At 51.1% G+C, this 17,205-nt stretch overlaps 1 protein-coding gene and 1 long non-coding RNA gene across 5 annotated transcripts in view; one reads left to right on the plus strand and one right to left on the minus strand.

Moving 5' to 3' along the window:
* Positions 1-16,229, minus strand: part of colq (collagen-like tail subunit (single strand of homotrimer) of asymmetric acetylcholinesterase) — a gene marked incomplete at its 5' end in the record, with an annotated part of 29,331 nt that extends 13,102 nt beyond the window's left edge. The window contains 3 exons of the mRNA XM_052503403.1: positions 13,085-13,111; positions 13,290-13,334; positions 16,158-16,229. Of these exons, the coding sequence (XP_052359363.1) occupies positions 13,085-13,111; positions 13,290-13,334; positions 16,158-16,229 (144 nt within the window). The remainder of the gene's footprint in view (positions 1-13,084; positions 13,112-13,289; positions 13,335-16,157) is intronic.
* Positions 1,464-11,932, plus strand: LOC127919655 (uncharacterized). Of its 4 annotated transcripts, none has more exons than XR_008103686.1 (5): positions 1,464-2,892; positions 3,468-4,195; positions 4,954-5,065; positions 5,570-5,681; positions 11,528-11,932. It is a non-coding gene; the product is annotated as an uncharacterized LOC127919655 (long non-coding RNA). The 4 variants fall into 4 exon arrangements; XR_008103687.1 differs by lacking the exon at positions 5,570-5,681 and adding an exon at positions 10,289-10,344; XR_008103688.1 differs by lacking the exon at positions 5,570-5,681 and having other exon boundaries at positions 4,954-5,009; positions 11,528-11,931.
* Positions 16,230-17,205: the final 976 nt, after the last annotated feature.

Consider the following 17,205-nt stretch of genomic DNA (forward strand, 5'->3'; position numbering starts at 1 on the left):
CACACAGTAATGGTTGGAGCAGACTTTTTACAGTTATCACACAGTAATGGTTGGAGCAGTCTTTTTACAGTTATCACACAGTAATGGTTGGAGCAGACTTTTTACAGTTATCACACAGTAATGGTTGGAGCAGACTTTTTACAGTTATCACACAGTAATGGTTGGAGCAGACTTTTTACAGTTATCACACAGTAATGGTTGGAGCAGTCTTTTTACAGTTATCACACAGTAATGGTTGGAGCAGTCTTTTTACAGTTATCACACAGTAATGGTTGGAGCAGACTTTTTACAGTTATCACACAGTAATGGTTGGAGCAGTCTTTTTACAGTTATCACACAGTAATGGTTGGAGCAGACTTTTTACAGTTATCACACAGTAATGGTTGGAGCAGACTTTTTACAGTTATCACACAGTAATGGTTGGAGCAGACTTTTTACAGTTATCACACAGTAATGGTTGGAGCAGACTTTTTACAGTTATCACACAGTAATGGTTGGAGCAGTCTTTTTACAGTTATCACACAGTAATGGTTGGAGCAGACTTTTTACAGTTATCACACAGTAATGGTTGGAGCAGACTTTTTACAGTTATCACACAGTAATGGTTGGAGCAGACTTTTTACAGTTATCACACAGTAATGGTTGGAGCAGACTTTTTACAGTTATCACACAGTAATGGTTGGAGCAGAATTTTTACAGTTATCACACAGTAATGGTTGGAGCAGAATTTTTACAGTTATCACACAGTAATGGTTGGAGCAGACTTTTTACAGTTATCACACAGTAATGGTTGGAGCAGACTTTTTACAGTTATCACACAGTAATGGTTGGAGCAGACTTTTTACAGTTATCACACAGTAATGGTTGGAGCAGACTTTTTACAGTTATCACACAGTAATGGTTGGAGCAGACTTTTTACAGTTATCACACAGTAATGGTTGGAGCAGTCTTTTTACAGTTATCACACAGTAATGGTTGGAGCAGACTTTTTACAGTTATCACACAGTAATGGTTGGGGCAGTCTTTTTACAGTTATCACACAGTAATGGTTGGAGCAGACTTTTTACAGTTATCACACAGTAATGGTTGGAGCAGTCTTTTTACAGTTATCACACAGTAATGGTTGGAGCAGACTTTTTTTACAGTTATCACACAGTAATGGTTGGAGCAGTCTTTTTACAGTTATCACACAGTAATGGTTGGAGCAGTCTTTTTACAGTTATCACACAGTAATGGTTGGAGCAGTCTTTTTACAGTTATCACACAGTAATGGTTGGAGCAGTCTTTTTACAGTTATCACACAGTAATGGTTGGAGCAGTCTTTTTACAGTTATCACACAGTAATGGTTGGAGCAGTCTTTTTACAGTTATCACACAGTAATGGTTGGAGCAGTCTTTTTACAGTTATCACACAGTAATGGTTGGAGCAGACTTTTTACAGTTATCACACAGTAATGGTTGGAGCAGTCTTTTTACAGTTATCACACAGTAATGGTTGGAGCAGACTTTTTACAGTTATCACACAGTAATGGTTGGAGCAGTCTTTTTACAGTTATCACACAGTAATGGTTGGAGCAGTCTTTTTACAGTTATCACACAGTAATGGTTGGAGCAGACTTTGTGGAATGGTATCAAATACATCAAACACATGGTTTCCATGGTTTCCATGTGTTTGACGCCATTCCATTTGTGGCGTTCCGGACGTTATTATGAGCCGTCCTCCCCTCAGCAGCCTCCTGTGTACGGTACATAGGGTATGTGTGGGAATAGCTGAGCCATATCAGAACTGTTAGAACACTACTTTAACCAGACCAGAAGTTCTGAACTGACTAGAAAACACAGGGCATGAAGACTGCCATATACAAACAAATTACCAGCTGACCTAGCATCATTTAAATAAAGAGAAGAATTATTGAATGAATCAGCAGCTGTCCATGTAAGCTGTGTAGTGTACAGTATAATATTTACATGCGTAATATCATAGAAGTAGCATATAGCAGGAGTTACAAACATGATTGTTCTGAATAGTTACAGAGAATTCCATAAGCCGGTCGGGATGTTGACATGACAACCTGTGTTCTGTTTTTACCCTGGTCCGCCATGTGGAGAGAGAGAAGGACTTTAACAAGGTCTGTCACTCTGTCCGCTTTAATGAAATGATAGGCCGTATATATAGAACAGGACGGCCCTCTGCTTGTGGGAAATAAAATGATTTATGGTCTGGCTCGAGCACTAAGCTAAATTGCACTGCAATGCTGCTGCTGTACACAGCCAGCCCTGCAGCTCAGACAGAGCAGGGCAGTGACTGAGGACACGTTCCAAATGGCACCCTATTCTCTATATAGCGCACTACTTTTGACCATGGGTCCTGGTCAAAAGTAGTAAACTATAAAGGGAATAGGGTGCCGTTTGGGACGCATTGTGAAGCTCTCCCAACGGAACTGTTTTAATACATAACTGCAGCCACCAATTGATTAAGACCACACTTCTCTTCTGACAGGTCTCACTCCTCCCCTATCCCTCCGACAATCATCTATTTTCTATGCTATACATCTCTATGTGAAGGTGCTGTAACGCTGCACCCTCCTGAACAGGGCCCAGTGAAGCTGGATAGGTTTCAGGAGCTAACAGGGTGACCATAAGTTCCCCATCTGTTAGAGGAGACATGGGACGGGGTGGGAGGTTCATCCACTCTCCTCTACAACTCAGCAGAATGATTCTATGCATCTTCTATCTCAGCGGCTCTCTCTGTGTCCCAGCTGTCCTGGCATCGTGTAAAGGTTGTGCTGCTTGTCTTTCTCTCTCTGTGTCCTAGCTGTCCTGGCATCGTGTAAAGGTTGTGCTGCTTGTCTTTCTCTCTCTGTGTCCTAGCTGTCCTGGCATCGTGTAAAGGTTGTGCTGCTTGTCTTTCTCTCTCTGTGTCCCAGCTGTCCTGGCATCGTGTACAGGTTGTGCTGCTTGTCTTTCTCTCTCTGTGTCCTAGCTGTCCTGGCATCGTGTAAAGGTTGTGCTGCTTGTCTTTCTCTCTCTGTGTCCCAGCTGTCCTGGCATCGTGTAAAGGTTGTGCTGCTTGTCTTTCTCTCTCTGTGTCCTAGCTGTCCTGGCATCATGTACAGGTTGTGCTGCTTGTCTTTCTCTCTCTGTGTCCTAGCTGTCCTGGCATCGTGTACAGGTTGTGCTGCTTGTCTTTCTCTCTCTGTGTCCTAGCTGTCCTGGCATCATGTACAGGTTGTGCTGCTTGTCTTTCTCTCTCTGTGTCCTAGCTGTCCTGGCATCATGTACAGGTTGTGCTGCTTGTCTTTCTCTCTCTGTGTCCTAGCTGTCCTGGCATCATGTAAAGGTTGTGCTGCTTGTCTTTCTCTCTCTGTGTCCTAGCTGTCCTGGCATCGTGTAAAGGTTGTGCTGCTTGTCTTTTCTCTCTCTGTGTCCTGGCCTAAAGCTGTCCTGGCATCTGGCATCGTGTAAAGGTTGTGCTGCTTGTCTTTCTCTCTCTGTGTCCCAGCTGTCCTGGCATCGTGTAAAGGTTGTGCTGCTTGTCTTTCTCTCTCTGTGTCCTAGCTGTCCTGGCATCGTGTAAAGGTTGTGCTGCTTGTCTTTCTCTCTCTGTGTCCCAGCTGTCCTGGCATCGTGTAAAGGTTGTGCTGCTTGTCTTTCTCTCTCTGTGTCCCAGCTGTCCTGGCATCGTGTAAAGGTTGTGCTGCTTGTCTTTCTCTCTCTGTGTCCTAGCTGTCCTGGCATCGTGTAAAGGTTGTGCTGCTTGTCTTTCTCTCTCTGTGTCCTAGCTGTCCTGGCATCGTGTAAAGGTTGTGCTGCTTGTCTTTCTCTCTCTGTGTCCTAGCTGTCCTGGCATCGTGTAAAGGTTGTGCTGCTTGTCTTTCTCTCTCTGTGTCCTAGCTGTCCTGGCATCGTGTAAAGGTTGTGCTGCTTGTCTTTCTCTCTCTGTGTCCTAGCTGTCCTGGCATCGTGTAAAGGTTGTGCTGCTTGTCTTTCTCTCTCTGTGTCCTAGCTGTCCTGGCATCGTGTAAAGGTTGTGCTGCTTGTCTTTCTCTCTCTGTGTCCTAGCTGTCCTGGCATCGTGTAAAGGTTGTGCTGCTTGTCTTTCTCTCTCTGTGTCCTAGCTGTCCTGGCATCGTGTAAAGGTTGTGCTGCTTGTCTTTCTCTCTCTGTGTCCTAGCTGTCCTGGCATCGTGTAAAGGTTGTGCTGCTTGTCTTTCTCTCTCTGTGTCCCAGCTGTCCTGGCATCGTGTAAGGTTGTGCTGCTTGTCTTTCTCTTTCTGTGTCCCAGCTGTCCTGGCATCGTGTAAAGGTTGTGCTGCTTGTCTTTCTCTCTCTGTGTCCTAGCTGTCCTGGCATCGTGTAAAGGTTGTGCTGCTTGTCTTTCTCTCTCTGTGTCCTAGCTGTCCTGGCATCATGTACAGGTTGTGCTGCTTGTCTTTCTCTCTCTGTGTCCCAGCTGTCCTGGCATTGTGTAAAGGTTGTGCTGCTTGTCTTTTCTCTCTGTGTCCTCTGTGTCCTAGCTGTCTTTCTCTCTCTGTGTCCCAGCCTGGCATCGTGTACAGGTTGTGCTGCTTGTCTTTCTCTCTCTGTGTCCTAGCTGTCCTGGCATCGTGTAAAGGTTGTGCTGCTTGTCTTTCTCTCTCTGTGTCCTAGCTGTCCTGGCATCGTGTAACAGGTTGTGCTGCTTGTCTTTCTCTCTCTGTGTCCTAGCTGTCCTGGCATCGTGTACAGGTTGTGCTGCTTGTCTTTCTCTCTCTGTGTCCTAGCTGTCCTGGCATCGTGTAAAGGTTGTGCTGCTTGTCTTTCTCTCTCTGTGTCCTAGCTGTCCTGGCATCGTGTACAGGTTGTGCTGCTTGTCTTTCTCTCTCTGTGTCCTAGCTGTCCTGGCATCGTTGTAAAGGTTGTGCTGCTTGTCTTTCTCTCTCTGTGTCCTAGCTGTCCTGGCATCGTGTACAGGTTGTGCTGCTTGTCTTTCTCTCTCTGTGTCCCAGCTGTCCTGGCATCGTGTAAAGGTTGTGCTGCTTGTCTTTCTCTCTCTGTGTCCTAGCTGTCCTGGCATCGTGTACAGGTTGTGCTGCTTGTCTTTCTCTCTCTGTGTCCCAGCTGTCCTGGCATCATGTACAGGTTGTGCTGCTTGTCTTTCTCTCTCTGTGTCCTAGCTGTCCTGGCATCGTGTACAGGTTGTGCTGCTTGTCTTTCTCTCTCTGTGTCCTAGCTGTCCTGGCATCATGTAAAGGTTGTGCTGCTTGTCTTTCTCTCTCTGTGTCCTAGCTGTCCTGGCATCGTTGTAAAGGTTGTGCTGCTTGTCTTTCTCTCTCTGTGTCCTAGCTGTCCTGGCATTGTGTAAAGGTTGTGCTGCTTGTCTTTTCTCTCTGTGTCCCAGCTGTCCTGGCATTGTGTAAAGGTTGTGCTGCTTGTCTTTCTCTCTCTGTGTCCTAGCTGTCCTGGCATCATGTCAAGGTTGTGCATCTTGTCTTTCTCTCTTTGTGTCCTAGCTGTCCTGGCATCGTGTACAGGTTGTGCTGCTTGTCTTTCTCTCTCTGTGTCCTAGCTGTCCTGGCATCATGTACAGGTTGTGCTGCTTGTCTTTCTCTCTCTGTGTCCTAGCTGTCCTGGCATCGTGTACAGGTTGTGCTGCTTGTCTTTCTCTCTCTGTGTCCCAGCTGTCCTGGCATCGTGTAAAGGTTGTGCTGCTTGTCTTTCTCTCTCTGTGTCCCAGCTGTCCTGGCATCGTGTACAGGTTGTGCTGCTTGTCTTTCTCTCTCTGTGTCCTAGCTGTCCTGGCATCGTGTAAAGGTTGTGCTGCTTGTCTTTCTCTCTCTGTGTCCTAGCTGTCCTGGCATCGTGTAAAGGTTGTGCTGCTTGTCTTTCTCTCTCTGTGTCCTAGCTGTCCTGGCATCGTGTACAGGTTGTGCTGCTTGTCTTTTCTCTCTGTGTCCAGGCTGTCCTGGCATCGTGTAAAGGTTGTGCTGCTTGTCTTTCTCTCTCTGTGTCCCAGCTGTCCTGGCATCGTTGTAAAGGTTGTGCTGCTTGTCTTTCTCTCTCTGTGTCCTAGCTGTCCTGGCATCATGTAAAGGTTGTGCTGCTTGTCTTTCTCTCTCTGTGTCCTAGCTGTCCTGGCATCATGTACAGGTTGTGCTGCTTGTCTTTCTCTCTCTGTGTCCCAGCTGTCCTGGCATCGTGTAAAGGTTGTGCTGCTTGTCTTTCTCTCTCTGTGTCCCAGCTGTCCTGGCATTGTGTAAAGGTTGTGCTGCTTGTCTTTCTCTCTCTGTGTCCTAGCTGTCCTGGCATCATGTCAAGGTTGTGCTGCTTGTCTTTCTCTCTTTGTGTCCAAGCTGTCCTGGCATCGTGTACAGGTTGTGCTGCTTGTCTTTCTCTCTCTGTGTCCTAGCTGTCCTGGCATCATGTACAGGTTGTGCTGCTTGTCTTTCTCTCTCTGTGTCCTAGCTGTCCTGGCATCGTATCAAGGTTGTGCTGCTTGTCTTTCTCTCTCTGTGTCCTAGCTGTCCTGGCATCATGTACAGGTTGTGCTGCTTGTCTTTCTCTCTCTGTGTCCTAGCTGTCCTGGCATCGTGTACAGGTTGTGCTGCTTGTCTTTCTCTCTCTGTGTCCTAGCTGTCCTGGCATCGTGTAAAGGTTGTGCTGCTTGTCTTTCTCTCTCTGTGTCCTAGCTGTCCTGGCATCGTTGTAAAGGTTGTGCTGCTTGTCTTTTCTCTCTGTGTCCTAGCTGTCCTGGCATCATGTAAAGGTTGTGCTGCTTGTCTTTCTCTCTCTGTGTCCTAGCTGTCCTGGCATCGTGTAAAGGTTGTGCTGCTTGTCTTTTCTCTCTGTGTCCTAGCTGTCCTGGCATTGTTGTAAAGGTTGTGCTGCTTGTCTTTCTCTCTCTGTGTCCCAGCTGTCCTGGCATCTTGTACAGGTTGTGCTGCTTGTCTTTCTCTCTCTGTGTCCTAGCTGTCCTGGCATCGTGTAAAGGTTGTGCTGCTTGTCTTTCTCTCTCTGTGTCCTAGCTGTCCTGGCATCATGTACAGGTTGTGCTGCTTGTCTTTCTCTCTCTGTGTCTAGCTGTCCTGGCATCATGTACAGGTTGTGCTGCTTGTCTTTCTCTCTCTGTGTCCTAGCTGTCCTGGCATCGTGTACAGGTTGTGCTGCTTGTCTTTCTCTCTCTCTGTGTCCAGCTGTCCTGGCATCGTGTACAGGTTGTGCTGCTTGTCTTTCTCTCTCTGTGTCCTAGCTGTCCTGGCATCGTGTACAGGTTGTGCTGCTTGTCTTTCTCTCTCTGTGTCCTAGCTGTCCTGGCATCGTGTAAGGGTTTGTCCTAGCTGCTTGTCTTTCTCTCTCTGTGTCCTAGCTGTCCTGGCATCGTGTAAGGTTGTGCTGCTTGTCTTTCTCTCTCTGTGTCCTAGCTGTCCTGGCATCGTGTACAGGTTGTGCTGCTTGTCTTTCTCTCTCTGTGTCCTAGCTGTCCTGGCATCGTGCAGGTTGTGCTGCTTGTCTTTTCTCTCTCTCTGTGTAAAGGTTGTGCTGCTTGTCTTTTCTCTCTCTGTCCCAGCTGTCCTGGCATCGTGTACAGGTTGTGCTGCTTGTCTTTCTCTCTCTGTGTCAGCTGTCCTGGCATCGTGTAAAGGTTGTGCTGCTTGTCTTTTCTCTCTCTGTGTCCTAGCTGTCCTGGCATCGTGTAAAGGTTGTGCTGCTTGTCTTTCTCTCTCTGTGTCCTAGCTGTCCTGGCATCGTGTAAAGGTTGTGCTGCTTGTCTTTTCTCTCTGTGTCCCAGCTGTCCTGGCATCGTGTAAAGGTTGTGCTGCTTGTCTTTCTCTCTCTGTGTCCCAGCTGTCCTGGCATCCTAGCTGTGCATCGTGTAAAGGTTGTGCTGCTTGTCTTTCTCTCTCTGTGTCCCAGCTGTCCTGGCATCGTGTAAAGGTTGTGCTGCTTGTCTTTCTCTCTCTGTGTCCTAGCTGTCCTGGCATCGTGTACAGGTTGTGCTGCTTGTCTTTTCTCTGTGTCCTAGCTGTCCTGGCATCTGTTGTCTTTCTCTCTCTGTGTCCTAGCTGTCCTGGCATCGTGTAAAGGTTGTGCTGCTTGTCTTTCTCTCTCTGTGTCCTAGCTGTCCTGGCATCGTGTAAAGGTTTGCTGCTTGTCTTTCTCTCTCTTGTCTGTTGGCATCTCTCTGTCTCTTTGTGTCCAAGCTGTCCTGGCAGTACAGGTTGTGCTGCTTGTCTTTCTCTCTCTGTGTCCTAGCTGTCCTGGCATCATGTAAAGGTTGTGCTGCTTGTCTTTCTCTCTGTGTCCCAGCTGTCCTGGCATCGTGCAAGGTTGTGCTGCTTGTCTTTCTCTCTCTGTGTCCTAGCTGTCCTGGCATCATGTACAGGTTGTGCTGCTTGTCTTTCTCTCTCTGTGTCCTAGCTGTCCTGGCATCATGTACAGGTTGTGCTGCTTGTCTTTCTCTCTCTGTGTCCCAGCTGTCCTGGCATCGTGTAAGGTTGTGCTGCTTGTCTTTCTCTCTCTGTGTCCTAGCTGTCCTGGCATCGTTGTAAAGGTTTCTGCTTGTCTTTCTCTCTGTGTCCTAGCTGTCCTGGCATTGTGTAAAGGTTGTGCTGCTTGTCTTTCTCTCTCTGTGTCCTAGCTGTCCTGGCATCATGTCAAGGTTGTGTGCTTGTCTTTCTCTCTCTGTGTCCTAGCTGTCCTGGCTCGTGTAAAGGTTGTGCTGCTTGTCTTTCTCTCTCTGTGTCCCAGCTGTCCGGCATCTTGTACAGGTTGTGCTGTCCTGCAGCTGTCCTGGCATGTACAGGTTGTGCTGCTTGTCTTTCTCTCTCTGTGTCCTAGCTGTCCTGGCATCGTGTCAAGGTTGTGCTGCTTGTCTTTCTCTCTCTGTGTCCTAGCTGTCCTGGCATCATGTACAGGTTGTGCTGCTTGTCTTTCTCTCTCTGTGTCCTAGCTGTCCTGGCATCATGTACAGGTTGTGCTGCTTGTCTTTCTCTCTCTGTGTCCTAGCTGTCCTGGCATCATGTACAGGTTGTGCTGCTTGTCTTTCTCTCTCTGTGTCCCAGCTGTCCTGGCATCGTGTAAAGGTTGTGCTGCTTGTCTTTCTCTCTCTGTGTCCTAGTAAAGGTTGTGCCTTGTCTTTCTCTCTCTGTGTCCAGCTGTCCTGGCATCATGTAAAGGTTGTGCTGCTTGTCTTTCTCTCTCTGTGTCCCAGCTGTCCTGGCATCGTGTAAAGGTTGTCTGCTTGTCACAGTAAAGGTTGTGCCTAGCTGAAGCCTGGCATCGTGTAAAGGTTGTGCTGCTTGTCTTTCTCTCTCTGTGTGTGTCCTGGCCTAGCTGTCCTGGCATCGTGTAAAGGTTGTGCTGCTTGTCTTTCTCTCTCTGTGTCCCAGCTGTCCTGGCATCGTGTAAAGGTTGTGCTGCTTGTCTTTTCTCTCTGTGTCCTAGCTGTCCTGGCATCCAGCTGTCCTAGCTGTCCTGGCATCGTGTAAAGGTTGTGCTGCTTGTCTTTCTCTCTCTGTGTCCTAGCTGTCCTGGCATCGTGTAAAGGTTGTGCTGCTTGTCTTTCTCTCTCTGTGTCCTAGCTGTCCTGGCATCGTGTACAGGTTGTGCTGCTTGTCTTTCTCTCTCTAGTGTCCTAGCTGTCCTGGCATCTGTGTCCCAGCTGTCCTGGCAAAGCTTGTTGTGTCCTGGCATCATGTAAAGGTTTGTCTTTCTCTCTCTGTGTCCTAGCTGTCCTGGCATCGTGTAAAGGTTGTGCTGCTTGTCTTTCTCTCTCTGTGTCCTAGCTGTCCCATCTGTGTAGCTGTCCAGCATCGTTTAAAGGTTGTGCTGCTTGTCTTTCTCTCTGTGTCTGGCTGTGTCCTAGCTGTCCTGGCATCGTGTAAAGGTTGTGCTGCTTGTCTTTTCTCTCTGTGTCCCAGCTGTCCTGGCATCGTGTAAGGTTGTGCTGCTTGTCTTTCTCTCTCTGTGTCCTAGCTGTCCTGGCATCATGTAAAGGTTGTGCTGCTTGTCTTTCTCTCTCTGTGTCCTAGCTGTCCTGGCATCATGTATGTGCTGCTTGTCTTTTCTCTCTGTGTCCTAGCTGTCCTGGCATCGTGTAAGGTTGTGCTGTGTCTGTGTCCAGCTGTCCTGGCATCATGTACAGGTTGTGCTGCTTGTCTTTCTCTCTCTGTGTCCTAGCTGTCCTGGCATCGTGTAAAGGTTTGCTGCTTGTCTTTCTCTCTGTGTCCTAGCTGTCCTGGCATCGTGTACAGGTTTTGCTGCTTGTCTTTCTCTCTCTGTGTCCCAGCTGTCCTGGCATCGTGTAAAGGTTGTGCTGCTTGTCTTTCTCTCTCTGTGTCCCAGCTGTCCTGGCATCGTGTAAAGGTTGTGCTGCTTGTCTTTCTCTCTCTGTGTCCTAGCTGTCCTGGCATCATGCAAGGTTGTGCTGCTTGTCTTTCTCTCTCTGTGTCCTAGCTGTCCTGGCATCGTGTACAGGTTGTGCTGCTTGTCTTTCTCTCTCTGTGTTAGCTGTCCTGGCATCATGTCAGGTTGTGCTGTGTCTGTGTCCTAGCTGTCCTGGCATCGTGTAAAGGTTGTGCTGCTTGTCTTTCTCTCTGTGTCCTAGCTGTCCTGGCATCCAGGTTGTGCTGCTTGTCTTTCTCTCTCTGTGTCCTAGCTGTCCTGGCATCGTGTACAGGTTGTGCTGCTTGTCTTTCTCTCTCTGTGTCCTAGCTGTCCTGGCATCATCGTGTAAAGGTTGTGCTGCTTGTCTTGTCCAGCTGTCCTGTGCAGCTGTCCTGGCATCGTGTAAAGGTTGTGCTGCTTGTCTTTCTCTCTCTGTGTCCTAGCTGTCCTGGCATCGTGTAAAGGTTGTGCTGCTTGTCTTTTCTCTCTGTGTCCCAGCTGTCCTGGCATCGTGTAAAGGTTGTGCTGCTTGTCTTTTCTCTCTGTGTCCTAGCTGTCCTGGCAAAGGTTGTGCTGCTTGTCTTTCTCTCTCTGTGTCCTAGCTGTCCTGGCATCGTGTAAAGGTTGTGCTGCTTGTCTTTCTCTCTGTGTCCTGCTGTCCTGGCATCGTGTAAAGGTTGTGCTGCTTGTCTTTCTCTCTCTGTGTCCCAGCTGTCCTGGCATCGTGTAAAGGTTGTGCTGCTTGTCTTTCTCTCTCTGTGTCCTAGCTGTCCTGGCATCAGGTTGTGTACAGGTTGTGCTGCTTGTCTTTCTCTCTCTGTGTCCTAGCTGTCCTGGCATCATGTACAGGTTGTGCTGCTTGTCTTTCTCTCTCTGTGTCCTAGCTGTCCTGGCATCGTGTAAAGGTTGTGCTGCTTGTCTTTCTCTCTCTGTGTCCTAGCTGTCCTGGCATCGTGTAAGGTTGTGCTGCTTGTCTTTCTCTCTGTGTCCTAGTGTCCCAGCTGCTTGTCTTTCTCTCTCTGTGTCCTAGCTGTCCTGGCATCGTGTAAGGTTGTGCTGCTTGTCTTTCTCTCTCTGTGTCCTAGCTGTCCTGGCATCGTGTACAGGTTGTGCTGCTTGTCTTTCTCTCTCTGTGTCCTAGCTGTCCTGGCATCGTGTAAAGGTTGTGCTGCTTGTCTTTCTCTCTCTGTGTCCTAGCTGTCCTGGCATCGTGTACAGGTTGTGCTGCTTGTCTTTCTCTCTCTGTGTCCCAGCTGTCCTGGCATCGTGTAAAGGTTGTGCTGCTTGTCTTTCTCTCTCTGTGTCCTAGCTGTCCTGGCATCGTGTAAAGGTTGTGCTGCTTGTCTTTCTCTCTCTGTGTCCTAGCTGTCCTGGCATCGTGTAAAGGTTGTGCTGCTTGTCTTTCTCTCTCTGTGTCCTAGCTGTCCTGGCATCGTGTAAAGGTTGTGCTGCTTGTCTTTCTCTCTCTGTGTCCTAGCTGTCCTGGCATCATGTACAGGTTGTGCTGCTTGTCTTTCTCTCTCTGTGTCCTAGCTGTCCTGGCATCGTGTACAGGTTGTGCTGCTTGTCTTTCTCTCTCTGTGTCCAGCTGTCCTGGCATCGTGTAAAGGTTGTGCCTGGCATCGTGTAAAGGTTGTGCTGCTTGTCTTTCTCTCTCTGTGTCCTAGCTGTCCTGGCATCGTGTAAAGGTTGTGCTGCTTGTCTTTCTCTCTCTGTGTCCCAGCTGTCCTGGCATCGTGTACAGGTTGTGCTGCTTGTCTTTCTCTCTCTGTGTCCTAGCTGTCCTGGCATCGTGTACAGGTTGTGCTGCTTGTCTTTCTCTCTCTGTGTCCTAGCTGTCCTGGCATCGTGTAAAGGTTGTGCTGCTTGTCTTTCTCTCTCTGTGTCCTAGCTGTCCTGGCATCGTGTAAAGGTTGTGCTGCTTGTCTTTCTCTCTCTGTGTCCTAGCTGTCCTGGCATCATGTACAGGTTGTGCTGCTTGTCTTTCTCTCTCTGTGTCCTGGCAGCTGTCCTGGCATCTGTGTCCTAGCTGTCCTGCATCGTGCTGCTTGTCTTTCTCTCTCTGTGTCCTAGCTGTCCTGGCATCGTGTAAAGGTTGTGCTGCTTGTCTTTCTCTCTCTGTGTCCTAGCTGTCCTGGCATCGTGTAAAGGTTGTGCTGCTTGTCTTTCTCTCTCTGTGTCCCTAGCTGTCCTGGCATCGTGTAAAGGTTGTGCTGCTTGTCTTTCTCTCTCTGTGTCCTAGCTGTCCTGGCATCGTGTAAAGGTTGTGCTGCTTGTCTTTCTCTCTCTGTGTCCCAGCTGTCCTGGCATCGTGTAAAGGTTGTGCTGCTTGTCTTTCTCTCTCTGTGTCCTAGCTGTCCTGGCATCGTGTAAAGGTTGTGCTGCTTGTCTTTCTCTCTCTGTGTCCCAGCTGTCCTGGCATCGTGTAAAGGTTGTGCTGCTTGTCTTTCTCTCTCTGTGTCCTAGCTGTCCTGGCATCGTGTAAAGGTTGTGCTGCTTGTCTTTCTCTCTCTGTGTCCTAGCTGTCCTGGCATCGTGTACAGGTTGTGCTGCTTGTCTTTCTCTGAATGTCATAATGCTCATAACCAGGCAGCGGGCGGACAGGCGGGCGGCGGGGACGTGAGTTACAGCCCACCAGACAGACTGAGGAGGGACTGGATCTCATTTTTCAGCAAATCCACTTAGCAGAGCTAATAGAATGATCAATGGGTGCTCTCACCTTTTGTCCAGGTCGTCCCAGTTCTCCCTGGCAACAAGATCGTTGGATGGAGGTGGAGAGAGAGAGCGAAGAAGAGAGACAAAGAGACAGAGAGAGATATAACTGCTGATATTTTATACAAGGCCTTTCCACTTCGTATAATGGTAGTTTTCAATCATTCACTAAACATCTAATGTAAAAACCACTGTTTATAAATGACACTTACCTTTTCACCTTTTGGTCCCGTCAGACCTGGTAGCCCAGCTGGACCCTGTAGAAGGTCAACAATAATCAGATGTCTAACCAATCAGAACATGGGCTTTTTCTGTCTTTATGCCATCAACTGATTATTTACAATCCCAGTAATATTCTAAATATTATTTCCCTTCACAATGTCATTTTAATGAGTAAGTACAGGATCCATACGGACACCAAATGTGTTTGTTGTTAGCTTCCTTAGCAGTCAGCAAACAACGGTGCCATACTGTATAGGCTAAATTGTGTATGAATACAGATGTGAAAAACAAATCTGAAGAGTTTACCAATCATGCTCTCCTCTCCCTGACAGAATGCCATCTAGGCAAGTGGCCATTTATAGGACTCTGGAATTACTATAGGATCTTCTGCATTACAACACCACCACCACCCACCCTTCACACAGCAACACCACCACCCACCCACCCTCCACACAGCAACACCACCACCACCCACCCACCCTCCACACAGCAACACCACCACCACCCACCCACCCTTCCCACAGCAACACCACCAACCACCCACCCTCCACACAGCAACACCACCACCACCCACCCACCCTCCACACAGCAACACCACCACCTCCCACCCTCCACACAGCCACACCACCACCCACACACCCTCCACACAGCAACACCACCACCACCCACCCTCCACACAACCACCCACCCAAACTCCACACAGCAACACCACCACCCACCCACCCAAACTCCATACAGCCACACCGCCACCCACCCAAACTCCACACAGCAACACCACCACCCACCCACCCCTCCACACAGCAACACCACCACCCACCCACCCTCCACACAGCAACACCACCACCACCCACCCACCCTCCACACAGCAACACCACCACCTCCCACCCTCCACACACCACCACCACCCACACACCCTCCACACAGCAACACCACCACCACCCACCCTCCACACAACCACCCACCCAAACTCCACACAGCAACACCACCACCCACCCACCCAAACTCCATACAGCCACACCGCCACCTACCCAAACTCCACACAGCAACACCACCACCCACCCACCCAAACTCCCCACAGCCACCCCACCACCCACCCACCCCCCACACAGCAACACCACCACCACCCACCCACCCTCCACACAGCCACACCACCACCACCCAGCCTCCACACAGCCACACCACCACCACCCACCCTCCACACAGTAATACCACCACCACCCACACTCCACACAGCCACACCACCACCCACCCACCCTCCACACAGTAATACCACCACCACCCACCCTCCACACAGCAACACCACCACCCACCCTCCACACAGCAACACCACCACCCACCCTCCACACAGTAATACCACCACCACCCACACTCCACACAGCCACACCACCACCCACCCAAACTCCACACAGCAACACCACCACCCACCCACCCAAACTCCACACAGCAACAACAACACCCACCCGCCCTCCACACAGCAACACCACCACCACCCACACAACAACACCACCACCCACCCTCCACACAGCAACAACACCACCACCCTCCACTCAGCAACAACACCACCCACCCTCCACACAGCAACAACACCACCACCCACCCTCCACACAGCAACAACACCACCCACCCACCCTCCACACAGCAACAACAACACCCACCCACCCTCCACACAGCAACACCACCACCACCCACCCTCCACACAGCAACAACACCACCCACCCTCCACACAGCAACAACACCCCCCACCCTCCACACAGCAACAACACCACCACCCACCCTCCACACAACAACACCACCACCCAAACTCCACACAGCAACACCACCACCACCCACCCTCCACACAGCCACACCACCACCACCCACCCTCCACACAGCAACACCACCACCCACCAACCCTCCACACAGCAACACCACCACCACCCACCCTCCACACAGCAACACCACCACCACCCACCCACCCTCCACACAGCACCACCACCACCACCCACCCACCCTCCACACAGCAACACCACCACCACCCACCCTCCACACAGCAACACCACCACCCACCCTCCACACAGTAATACCACCACCACCCACACTCCACACAGCCACACCACCCACCCACCCAAACTCCACACAGCAACACCACCACCACCCACCCTCCACACAGCAACACCACCACCCACCCACCCTCCACACAGCAACACCACCACCACCCACCCACCCTCCACACAGCAACACCACCACCACCCACCCACCCTCCACACAGCAACACCACCACCACCCACCCTCCACACAGCAACAACACCACCCACACCCCACACAGTAATACCACCACCACCCACACTCCACACAGCCACACCACCACCCACCCAAACTCCACACAGCAACACCACCACCCACCCACCCTCCACACAGCAACAACAACACCCACCCACCCTCCACACAGCAACAACAACACCACCCACACAACAACACCACCACCCACCCTCCACACAGCAACAACACCACCACCCACCCTCCACTCAGCAACAACACCACCCACCCTCCACACAGCAACAACACCACCACCCACCCTCCACACAGCAACAACACCACCCACCCACCCTCCACACAGCAACACCACCACCACCACCCACCCTCCACACAGCAACACCACCACCCACCCTCCACACAGCAACACCACCACCCACCCTCCACACAGCAACAACACCACCACCCACCCTCCACACAGCAACACCACCACCCACCCTCCACACAGCAACAACACCACCACCCACCCTCCACACAGCAACAACACCACCCACACTCCACACAACACCACCACCCACCCTCCACACAGCAACACCACCCACCCTCCACACAGCAACACCACCCACCCTGGTGGGTCGATACAGGAATTGACTCCCTCCACTCAATATGTCTTTCCATGCAGACTGTTTGGGTTGTTTCTAAGAATGGTGTGTGGAGGGACGGAGAGTGGTGGCAGTCAGTGGAAAAAGTCTATTTGCGTCATGTCTAAATGTGGAGCATTAATGTGTTGCAGAGCTCCATGTAATCCCTGTTCCAGTCCCCGTCTCCGTCCCTGTCTCCGTCCCTGTCCCCATCCCTGTCTCCATCCCTGTCTCCGTCCCTGTTCCTGTCCCCGTCTCCGTCCCTGTCCCCATCCCTGTCTCCATCCCTGTCTCCGTCCCTGTCCCTGTCCCTGTCTCCATCCCTGTCCCCGTCCCTGTCTCCGTCCCTGTCCCCGTCTCCGTCCCCGTCTCTGTCCCCGTCTCTGTCCCCGTCTCCGTCCCTGTCCCCATCCCTGTCTCCGTCCCTGTCTCCGTCCCTGTCCCCGTCTCCGTCCCTGTCCCCGTCCCTGTCTCCGTCCCCGTCTCCGTCCCCGTCTCCGTCCCCGTCTCTGTCCCCGTCTCTGTCCCCGTCTCCGTCCCTGTCCCCGTCTCTGTCTCCGTCCCTGTCTCCGTCCCTGTCCCCGTCTCCGTCTCTGTCCCCGTCTCTGTCCCTGTCTCCGTCCCTGTCTCCGTCCCTGTCTCCGTCCCTGTCTCCGTCCCTGTCCCTGTCCCCGTCCCTGTCCCCGTCTCCGTCCCCGTCTCTGTCCCCGTCTCCGTCTCTGTCCCCGTCTCCGTCCCTGTCCCTGTCTCCGTCCCTGTCCCCGTCTCTGTCCCCGTCTCCGTCCCTGTCCCCGTCCCTGTCCCCGTCTCCGTCCCCGTCTCTGTCCCCGTCTCCGTCCCCGTCTCTGTCCCCGTCTCCGTCCCTGTCCCTGTCTCCGTCCCTGTCCCCGTCTCTGTCCCCGTCTCCGTCCCTGTCCCTGTCTCCGTCCCTGTCCCTGTCCCTGTCCCTGTCTCCGTCCCTGTCTCTGTCCCCGTCTCCGTCCCTGTCCCCGTCCCCAGCTCTAGAGGAACAAGAGGAAGGAAGGAGAAGGAA

The sequence above is a fragment of the Oncorhynchus keta genome, unplaced genomic scaffold, assembly GCF_023373465.1.
Source record: "Oncorhynchus keta strain PuntledgeMale-10-30-2019 unplaced genomic scaffold, Oket_V2 Un_contig_17343_pilon_pilon, whole genome shotgun sequence".
Classification (NCBI taxonomy): Eukaryota; Metazoa; Chordata; class Actinopteri; order Salmoniformes; family Salmonidae; genus Oncorhynchus; species Oncorhynchus keta.